This window comes from Triplophysa dalaica, chromosome 23, assembly GCF_015846415.1.
Source record: "Triplophysa dalaica isolate WHDGS20190420 chromosome 23, ASM1584641v1, whole genome shotgun sequence".
Lineage (NCBI taxonomy): Eukaryota > Metazoa > Chordata > Actinopteri > Cypriniformes > Nemacheilidae > Triplophysa > Triplophysa dalaica.
Genome location: NC_079564.1, coordinates 16,517,494 through 16,528,660, shown reverse-complemented (window position 1 = coordinate 16,528,660; position 11,167 = coordinate 16,517,494). Strand labels below are relative to the sequence as shown.

Sequence of the window (11,167 nt, the reverse complement as noted above, 5' to 3'; positions counted from 1 at the left end):
CAACAAAACTAAATCACAGCTTCATTTCACACCCACGTGACTGCTTCACACATTGATTCAAAGGTTTAAAAATGGGTTGCTTTTGCTAAAATGTCAATATCAACAATACAAAATGTAATTTTTTATCCATTGTATTATATATGTATTGTATTGTTATTACAAGAGGTATGCAACGAAACAGAGTGTTGCCATGTATTTAATATACTGTTTTATTAATTAAATGATCTACCCATTTATTCATTATTGATTCTGAAATGAATTTTGCGACATAGTGCTTCCCCTCACTTTCACCAGCAGAGGCCATAGTCGAGCTCTGATTCGAAAAGCTTGGAGTAATGATCCTTTTTAAGATTCAAATTTGTTAACCAAAAGTTGTTCAGAAAGATTCACTTCGCCATATAGTCACAGTGACTGCGAAACAACCACAAATATATTTTTTGCATTTTCATTTACTCAACAATAGTGTTTTCACTAGTTTTCAAATTTACCGTGACTGCCATAGACACTGTATAAGAAACGCTGTATAAGAAACACCCTTGCATTACAGCGTTAAAGTCCCCGTGAACCGGAAGTTGCGATCGTTTATGCTTCCGTATTTTGACAAATTTGCAAATGAAATGGAATTTCTAATGAGGAAAAGAGTGGGGGTTGCTTTACTCTTTCGCTGCGATTTGATTGGATGATTAAAAACAGCGGTTGCATTTTAACATGGAACTGGCAGCAGACGGACGGTTGAAGGGGAGGAGAAAATTTGTCAGTTAAGATGGATAGTCATACTGGAAGGAAGTGCAATTTAACAAGTACTTACAAAACTGTTTACATTAAACGTGTGGTGAGGAAGGCGCATTCCGGTCCTGCATATCTCACGGAGGAAATCAGTAGTATAAGAGGAAGATCGACGGGACTGCTGACAAGAGAGGCCCGGCCCCGGACAAATGTGTTACATTTATATTTCTGTTCTTGTGGCCGGCAGTCGACTGTTAGGGGGCTGCCGGCATTTTACTTCCGTGTAATTGTTTGTTTATTTTGATTAATGTTTGTTAAATGTTCGCCGGTTCCCGCCTCCTTCCTTCCTTTTATTGAACCTTGTTACAAAATGCTACAATATTTATTGAAAAAATAGGCAATGTATTATTTTATTTCACTGGGACGTCAAGAGTTGTTTTTGTAATTTGATGCAAAATGAAAAAAAAACTCTTTGGAGGATTTACAAAGATGATGACCATTGAAAATCATCACAGTCTTGTGAACAAATTAGGTCGGTAACACTTATGAGTAATTAAATATCAAAAATCTAGTAACTACTGTCAAACTAGTAAGTAATAGCACACAGATGAATGTGATAGTTTACTAAAAGTATTCAATAATTACTATTTTTTTAAACTTCCCAGAGAACTACTGAGAAAGTTTCATAATTTTTGCTAAACTAAACAATAACTAATGTTGAACAAATAATTGGCACTACAATAACATTTGAACTGAAGTGAATTAAATTGAATCTTCAACAGATCACTGGATCTGTGCACAGTTCCTTCCTGTTTCAAGCGCTCCACCATAATCCCCATCCCAAAAAAACCCCAAATCACAGGACTGAATTACTACAGACTCTCACATCTGTGGTCATGAAGTCATTCAAGAGGATGGTATTGGCTTATCTGAAGGACATCACAGAACCCTTACTGGAACCCCTGCAGTTTGCCTACAGAGCAAACAGGTCTGTTGAGGATGCAGTTAACATGGGGCTGCATTTTGTCCTGAAACATCTCGATAAACCAGGGACCTATGTAAGGATCCGGTTTGTGGACTTCACCTCTGCTTTCAAGAGGTGAAAATCATCCCATCACTGCTCCAGACAAAGTTAACCCAGCTATCTGTTCCTGGCTCTATCTGTCAGTGGATCACCAACTTTCTGACTGACAGGCAACAGTAAGTGATGATAGATCTGGATAGAAACATACACTTGTTTCTTGTTTATTTCATTTTATTATTCTATTTCATTTATCTCATTTATTACAATATTCATCATATGTATTCATTCATTTATTTTATTATTCACTTCCAGTAATATTATTTGTTCCTTACTTTCCTATTGTTTAACCTCGTTGGGAACTTTATTGTGTCTTATGCTGATATGAGTATCCATTGGTCTCCATCTCAAGGTCCATAATAATGTCATGAGACAATATTTTGATACTGTAATCTTGAATGTTTAAAAACACACATTGAATCTGTTTCTAGTCAGACCAAGTTTGACAGAGCTTGACTGAGCATCAATGCACAACTGAGATTATTCAATAAATCATTTGTCTGTCTATTTAACATCACTTCGTCTCCTGCCTGCTGTTCTTCCCTTCAGCTCTATATCTCTCTGGTGGTTGGGTTAAAGGATTGACTCACAACGGAGTTGATATTTCCAGGTTTAATTTGTTCCTGACGGAGAGAGATCTAGTGAAACTGGACTCAAAGTTTAGATCTATAAGATCTACAAGCCATATCTCATAGTTGGATCTATCAGTGAGAATGGGGAAACTCACATCCAGCACACGGACAATCAGCACTGGCACCCCCCAGGGATGCGTTCTCTCCCCACTGCTCTTTACATCCAGAGTGAGGAAAAGGGCTCAGAAAATCACCCTGGACCTCTCACTTCCAAGCCATCATCTCTTCACAATGCTGCCGTCTGGTCGGCACTACAGAGCACTCAGCACCAAAACAACCACACAAAAAAATTGCTTCTTCCCTCAGGCCATTTACCTCTTGAACAGTTAAATGTTTTTTACATGCAATTAAGAATTTATGTGCAAAAAATGTACGTGAAATTAAGAACTCTGTGCAATAATAATAAAGTGCAATATTAAATATATCCTGTAGATAATACACTATCTATTTTTATACAACTTTTTCTGTAAATTATATTTCATACTTCTGTATATAACACATACCTTTTACTACAATAGTATATTCTTATTTTTTACTTGTACACATTTACATACACACATAGCTTTGCTCTCTATAGATTTACTCTTATGTTTATTGTATTATATTTCTTTTTTTTTATACCCACAGGCCCTTATTTAATCATCTGTGTACTGTTTTCTATTGTTTGCTGGGCCCTGTGTACTGTTGTTGCTGATTCTGTGTACTGGATGCTCCTGTCAGCAAAACAAATTCCTTGTATGTGCAAACATACTTGGCAATAAAGCTCTTTCTGATTCTGAACTACAAACTAATACACCAATATGCAGACTTGATCTCCCACTACTGTGTATCTACACAAGTTTGTTTCAATTTGTCGTGCTATGAACTACATACGCAGGAAATGTAATGTTTATGTAGGGTTAGTGGTGTGGAAAGGGACTTACTAAATGTAGGCAAAACTAGTTGCATATCATATGGACTCCAAAATTGTGTATTATGCCAAGCATGTGCGGACCATATGCACCTAAAAACACACAGGGTCAAACACTGGCTCACACATTATTACTACTTATGTAAATAAAAAAGAAGACCGTGTAGGTCCACGCTTCTCAGAATCACCATGGACAGACTACTGGAACATATCAAGTCATCACCCATCCAAATGCCAAAGATACGTTGTTTTTATTATTTAACCTACCTGTCAAATAATATTTTTTGTATGTCTCCTAGCCTAAATATGTGAATATCTTGTGAACAGCTCGAAGATTCTGCACTTTAAGACTACCTTTTCATAATCAACTTTACATGATCTACTATATGTATTATGGTAACCTACAAGTAATGATTAAAGTGTTACTAGACTCTTCTAAAGGAATTAAGTATTTTAAAGTGAACATCATGGTAACCCACTAGTAATGACTTAGTAATGAAATAGTTAGTGTTACTAGACTCTTCTAAAGATCCAATTCATTATTAATTCCTTTAGAAGAGTCTAGTAATACTTGAATCATTACTAGTGTTTTTTGTGAAATTAATTTCTGCGCATGTAGCTCATAGCACAACAAATTGATACAAACTTTTGTAGATATGCAGTAGTGGGAGATCAAGTCTGCATATTTTTGTATTTGTTGACAGTAGCATGTAAAAATGTATGGTATTGCCATTCATTTTTCCAACATTAGTTTAGCATAAATTATTAAACTTTCTCAGTAGTTCTCTGGGAAGTATGAAACAAATAGTAGATATTGATTAGTTACTAGTGAACAACCACGTTTATCTGTGTGATATTACTTACTAGTTTGTTAATCAGAGTTTCTTATTAATAAACAGTAGTTACTAGATTCTTGATATTTAATTACTCAGTTGTTCCTGTGTAGTTACTCATAGAGCTAGAGCAAAGCACTATGGGTAATGTAGTGCAGCATTACTCTATTTAGAAATGGCGTCAGTTTGATGCCGTCAAAATAATCTTTCGTGCAGCTGATGTAAAGTACTCTGTACTTTTTCCCGCAACGTTGAGAGTTATAGTGGATGGAAAGCATAAACTGTTTCGTTGTCCCGTTGAAGCTGAACACTTTTTCCGTGATAATTCATTCTCCACACCATGACTATGGATTACGGAACTGTGAGTAGGTTCTCAATTCTCTGCTTGGAAAAATTATTATTATTAGTTTGGATGAACTCTGAATGAAGTCTTCTCTTGTTTACACTCTTTTGTGAACTTATTGATGTATATTATGTCTTATCCTTATTATAGAGTGTGGTTATTTTTGGCCCTCTCCTTTTGTTTGCGTTAATATAATGAGTCACCTTTTGCCCTCGCGTTTTACCTCCTTTTGTTTGCATTAATATAATTAATGATTTGTATAGGCACTTATAATTTGGGTTTTTTCTTTGCTTATAAATTTGATTCGGCAATTGACTGAACATGTAGTAGTCTCTTCTTCTTCTTTTGAGTACTGATCTTTATGTTAATGTCTTTTTTTGTGTGTGTGTGTGTTTTATTGTATATGTTGTCGTGCAGCTCTCATCCCTTTGCCTACCAGATCAGTCTTATGAATCTATAGACTCAGCTAAAGGTTTAAAAATTGTTCATCTCAATATTAAAAGCCTGCCACGCAACATTGATCTGGGAGCCTTGGTTGCTTTTCACAAACCTCAAATTGCCACATCTCAGAAACGTGGTTACATGATCTAATAAGTGACAATGAAATTACCATTGGAAATTTTGCTCTATTTAGAGTGGAGAGACCTTCTAGAGAAGGTGGTGTAGTCATTTATGTTGATGCTCATCTGAACTCACTGCATGTAATTCTGACAATACTACCAGTTAATTTGGAATGTTTATTTGTTCGTATTACTCTTCATGATTGAAAGAATGTAAACTTCTTATGTCCCCTTGTCTAACAATATTCTACGGTTGAAGAGTCTAGTCGACGGAACACACAGAGTTTCAGGCCTGGAGACAAAGTTTGACACAGACACAAGTGCTTGTTCAATCAGAGTACAATGTTTATTGTTTTCGGACTAATATTTATATGTTTGAAAAGGAGGTGTCATATAAAACCACCAAAAAAGTGGAAAATCACCAGACTTTCTGTTTAGTCTTTCCTCCTGAACAATCAGATATGATTACATATTCAATATTACAATAACAGAACAATCGTCCATAGGCATCATTAGGAACCTTGATATGGAGAACAACAGATACTTATATCAACATAAGACAGCATGACATGATAGAACTTTCAACGAGGTTAAACAACAAGAATGAAAGGCACATCTAATATGAATAGAAGCTAATATTAATAGGAATGAATACGAATGAATACATATGATACATGAACTTTGTATTAAACACAGATGCAATATTTGTAGAGGACAGGACGAAATCCAGATTCTCACAATGGCCACTTTCAGACCAACGGTCTTACAAGCAGTTCTGTGTCCCTTTAAAGAACAAATATATATATATAGAGTAGTACAAAAGGTTAATCAACAGGTTAATACAAAATCTTTAATAAAAGGATAGTTGCATTTGCGTATTTTTATGTGGTTTTCTGGTTTGCAAGCTGCTCTTCGAGGTAAAAGATCAATCGGACTGATTTGTAATAAAAACATACAACACCAATCACCCTCAATAAAAACGAAAACATAAACATAATTATATCTACTCTTCATCATCTACCGTGCCAATCTCAATTACCGAATCGTCAAGCCCATTATCTCCTTCCATTACATTGTCACGTTCATCAACATTTCTTGGTTCTTCTATCACCGGTATTGGTTCTGGTTCTAACTCATGTGTTTGAACACAATCATTATCATCCTCGTCCGTATCGCTGTTATGATCAAATATGGATCCCCAAGTTTGATTCTGATCTTTCGGACGATAACCTTTAGATGTGCGTCTAACCAGCATAGCCTGGTTGACGTCAGTCGTTCTTTTTGCTAACATCATTCGATCGGTTCCTTTGGTTGTAAAGGAAGTAACAGATCTTTTAACACATCCCACCCCACACTGCAACATGCATGGCAAAAATAATATCAAGGCTAAAATGGTCATCACAACTGGAATTACTGTACCGGTTATCCAATATCCCCATCCCCCGGATAGGCTGTCCAACCATTGAAACCATGTTGCATCTACCGGTGTGGGTTCACGAACTGATTCTCTCATGTCCTTCACAACGTCGGTGACATTGTCTGCATAATCTGGAATTGAAAAACAACAAGATACTCCTAGCATTTTCTCACACTCCTCCTTTCTCTGCTGTTAATATATCCAAAGCAAGTCTATGTTGCACGACGGCAACTCTCATTTTCTTTAATTCGTTAGAGATTAAGTTTAAAGCTTGTGCTGTGTCATTTTCCAAAGAAAGAACTTGCCATGCCAGACCATTAATTTTATTCAGAGCAACAGTAGTACCGGTTCCTGTAAACAAACCTGCTAGGGACCATCCCACGTTTTCCCAAGGAGTAGTCCATGGATCACTAATCTTATGGCCTGCATAATAATTTGGCAGTTTTACTTCCCTTTTATGTCTATTCAAAGATGTGGCCAGATTTGTCTTTTCCATTATGCTAGTTCCTGTGGACAAAATAGCAGCATAACAACAACCTTTCCATTCCCCTGCATCTAAATGGTAATATGCAGTTTCACCACAAACCCACACCATTCCTGGTGAACTGTCTAAGTGTGAAAATGGACATTCAAATCCCTCAGTAGTTTTATTGAGATATTGTATGGTGCAATTATGATGTCCGTTATTTGATTGGGACAAAGTAATTTCATTTCTACAGTCGGACATTCCTACTATATGTCTGCCTGATTTGGAACACACACATAATTCTGCGGGATGAGCATTTACATAAAATGCAGGACCTTGAAAAGGTTCTCCTGTATACGAACAGTTATAGTCTCGCATTACGGATGTTGGTGGTCTTCCTTCTCGAATATTCAGAGTCATTTGTACTATTAGAGACATTTGTTTTGGCATCTCGTAGTTACCATCATCATTTAAAATCATGTCTGTTGTAAGCAGTTAATTTCTCTCTAATTTTACTTCTTAATTTAGGATTATACCAGTGATTATTATACTTATTAGGATTAGAATAATCGTTGTTCCACGCAGTCTACCTGGCTGCCTGAACGGTTGCCCTGGCCTGTTAGGTTCTATCATTTAAGAATTTAAGAATATCTGGGCCAAACACAATAAGGGCTTCTGTAAGTGTGCACGCAGTATAGGAATTGATATCTAAGAATTCCATGGGAAATTTGCTTAGGATAACAATTTTTCCCTTTTTCCTTTTAAGAATAGAATTTGGCCCTCAATGCACCTCAGGGGAAGCTACAGAGTCAGCACTGTTGGCTCAATGGGCCTCCTATCTTCTTGCTTTGGGTGGCCCCCACCTCACGAAAGGTAGTTCTTTCCTCAGCTTAGTCAGTGCTTTCTCCACCCTGAGGTGTAGTAAGATGAATCCCCTGTTGAGATTCTATGTTAAATTGGAGCTTGCCTGCTCTCCTGAAGAACACAACTTCAGTCTGGAAGCGTTTATCCACTGTGGCTGGTAGTCCGTCAGAACTCCTGTCCGTGTTACGGCAATCACAGTTGCTGGTCCGTGGTACTTTGGTTCTCCAACCTTTGTTGGCTTCAGATTCCTCACAAAGACCTTTTGTCCTGGAACAAAGTTATGAGTAGGCTGCTCTGAGGGAAGAGCAAGGCACAAAGAAACATCAGCACATATAGAATTTAACTTTTCGACCAGGGAAGTCACATAGTCCTCCTGGATCACCTTCAGATCACCTAAAGAAGAAATACCAGACCGGCCTTTGACCCACGGGGTCGGGAAAGGTCTACTCATTAGTATTTAGAACGGTTACAATTTTGTCGTGGAAGATGGGGTCATTCTTATTTCTGCCAAGACTGCGGGCAATAAATCAAGCCCCTTTCTTCCTGTATCGAGTACAGCTTTTGTTAGTCGTGTTTTCAGTGTTCGATTACATCTCTCCACGACTGCTGCACTTTGCGGATGATATGGAATATTAAAATGCCAATCAATAGACAATGTTTTTGCTAAGAGCTGTGTTACCTTTGACGTGAAACTCGTCCCGTTATCCGATTCCAATCTGGCCGGTACGCCCCACCTGGGCACAATCTCCTTCGTTAAGATTTTTACCATTGTTTTAGCATCTTCCTTTGCGCATGGAAATGCTTCAGGCCACTTTGAGAATCGATCAACAATAACCAAAAGATATTTTAAGTTACCTATTGGCGCATGTGCGTAAAATCTATTTGTAAATGTTGAAAAGGAGCTTCCGGATGTTTCAATGCATCGTGCTTAGCTGATTTGTGCGGATTTACCTGAGCACTTGTTAAGCATGCATCCAAAACAAGCTTTGCTGTTCTATGAACATCGGCTATACAGTACAATTGATTAATTGCTTGAACTACTTTTGCACAACTGGTGTGAGATAACCCATGGTAATGTTTTATTAGGATAATTAACCCTAATTTCGGTAGTGCTATTCTACCCTGTCCATCTCTTATAATCCCTTCCTTATCAGGAGTGCAAACATTTTTTCTCCAATGCTCTAAGTCTCCCTGTGTTGTTTGACTTTGCAGCAATTTGATATCAATGCCAGATACATTCGTTATGTGCACCGTCATTGCTACCTTTGATTCATTTTTGGGATGAAATGGTGATTTAATCTGAGTTTGGGCTGCTGCCTTTGCGGCTTCATCAGCCCTTCTGTTGCCTATAGTCTGTTCATCCTCCCCCGAAGCGTGACCCTTGACCTTTACTATGGCCACTTCGAGCGGAAGCTGAACTGCTTCAGTTACCTGTCCTATCAGATTTGCATGTGCAATTGGCTTTCCATCAGCAGTTTTAAAACTTCTCGCTTCCCACATTCTGGCATAATGGTGAAGAAAACTCCAGGCATACCGAGAATCGGTGTGAATTGTTACTCTCTTTCCTGTCATCAGCTCACAGGCCCGTATTAATGCTATCAACTCTGCAGCTGAATTGAAATCTAGAGCAAAAGCTTCTTTTACCTCTCCTGACTTGGAAACCACAGCATAGCCACAGAGGTAGATCCCGTCAGATGGCTTTGAACAAGAACCATCAACATAAATGTGTTCTCCCCCCTCTAGGGGCGATTCCAACAGATCGAACCTAGAAGAGTAAGAGGTGGTCAGTTCAAAGATGCAATCATGTTCAACATTAAAATCTGCCATGTCTACCATACCCAAAATACCCAGCAAAGCAGGATTAATGTTTGCTGTAGTTTGAATGCTAAGATTTTTTGTTGCCAGCAGAGTAGCCTCGTAACCTGAGCGTCGTTGCGCTGTCATGTGTTGTGTTTGCATGTTGTGTAAAATTACACCTACCTGATGGGATGCATATAATATTAAAGGGTGTGACAGCACAGTTTTCTCAGCCATCTGTACAATCAGAGCAGCTGCAACCACAGCACGAAGACATGCTGGCATACCTGTGACTATGTTATCTAACTTTTTAGACAGATATGCAACTGGCCTATATGTTGAGCCATGAAGTTGCAATAGGACCCCTAAGGCTTTGTTGTGTGTGTGTGTGCGAAACTTGTGCAACTCTCTTCACTCTCGTTTGTAATGGCCCCTCCTTCGCAATGAAAGCAGATTATTTCTGACTTCTTCCTTTGACTAGGATGCGGCAATTGCGGATTTACAGACGTTAGTTCAATGTTCCTTTTTCCTAGATAGCCTGTAAACATGGCATTCTCTAAAGTCATATCATGCAAGTTATTCTGATCAATTGCGCTTGTTTATGATTCATGTTTTTTAACAGAGTATTGACAAATAGAGGCTTTATGTCATTATTTAATGGCAATGTAGAATCTTCAACCCATGCTTTCTTAAAAAGTACAAAAAATTGAGCAGCTGAGTCTCTTGCTGCCTGTTTCAAAAGATAAGACCTGTTGACTCTCTAAAAATTTATCAAGAAACACTCTTATCTGTCTAAAAAAATATTTCAACATCTGTAAAAGTTTCCCAAACAACGCATGTGGGTTTGCCCCCGTATCGCTGTTTGTGATTTTATCATTTTCAATTGATATTGTGGGGAGGGCAAACTTTTCTCAACGGTCTATCATTTAGCGTGTTTCCAGCTCTTACCAAACCATTGAATTTTGAGGGTTTGTAGTTACATTAGGTTTATCAATTAATTTTTCCGGTTTCATCTCTATTGGTTTTATCGACAGTGATGGTGCAGAGGGAGAAGTCTGTGTTTGGCAAGGGGCAGTTTTGATTTGCATACGCAACAATTTCATGTCTTTCCATACTGCATAAGCTTTAAACATGTATTGATAATCCCATATTGGGTCTCATGCCCTTTGCCAATAACATACACTCATCAGAAAAGGACCTTTCCCTCGGATAGGGAATATAACATTTTCGGTTTTATTCCCTCCAACCATCCTGCAAGATTGCTAACATACTGGATCTGTATAAAATCCCTGATTATTTCTGTACATACAGGCGACTGGCGTTTCACCCGGCAGTGGCCTCGAAACAGAATTTTCCATCTTACACTTTCAAACCCGGCGGTGATAAGACAGTACAGTACAGACAAAACAAAGAAAAACCCTCGTGTTCAATCGACCAACAGTTTCAACAGTGCTGCATGTATTATATTGTGTTCAGAGGTGGATATTACATTCACCGTCCTTTTCTGACACCAATATTTCAATACATGCAGTAACAGT

The 11,167-nt window shown here is 38.0% G+C and overlaps 2 protein-coding genes across 2 annotated transcripts in view; both read right to left on the bottom strand.

Moving 5' to 3' along the window:
- Window positions 1-5,408: 5,408 nt before the first annotated feature.
- LOC130412935 (uncharacterized) lies at window positions 5,409-7,448 on the bottom strand. The gene is made up of 2 exons (XM_056737749.1): window positions 6,866-7,448; window positions 5,409-6,633 (listed from the first exon to the last, which is right to left on the bottom strand). The coding sequence occupies exons 1-2, from the start codon at window positions 7,446-7,448 to the stop codon at window positions 6,089-6,091; spliced, it is 1,128 nt and encodes a 375-aa protein (XP_056593727.1). The 3' UTR covers window positions 5,409-6,088.
- The window catches only part of LOC130412937 (ADP-ribosyl cyclase/cyclic ADP-ribose hydrolase 1-like), a 45,500-nt gene continuing 39,741 nt past the window's right edge, over window positions 5,409-11,167 (bottom strand). The window contains exon 10 of the mRNA XM_056737751.1: window positions 5,409-9,597. The gene's annotated coding sequence lies outside the window, so the exon portion shown is untranslated. The remainder of the gene's footprint in view (window positions 9,598-11,167) is intronic.

What these genes read in the sequence shown, in the direction of transcription:
- LOC130412935 (XM_056737749.1), bottom strand. Translation starts at nt 7,448, where the DNA reads ATGATTTTAAATGATGATGGTAACTACGAGATGCCAAAACAAATGTCT. An exon ending in CGTGGGATGGTCCCTAGCAG is followed by an intron (nt 6,634 to 6,865) that starts GTTTGTTTACAG and finishes TTTCAATTCCAG; the next exon opens with ATTATGCAGACAATGTCACC.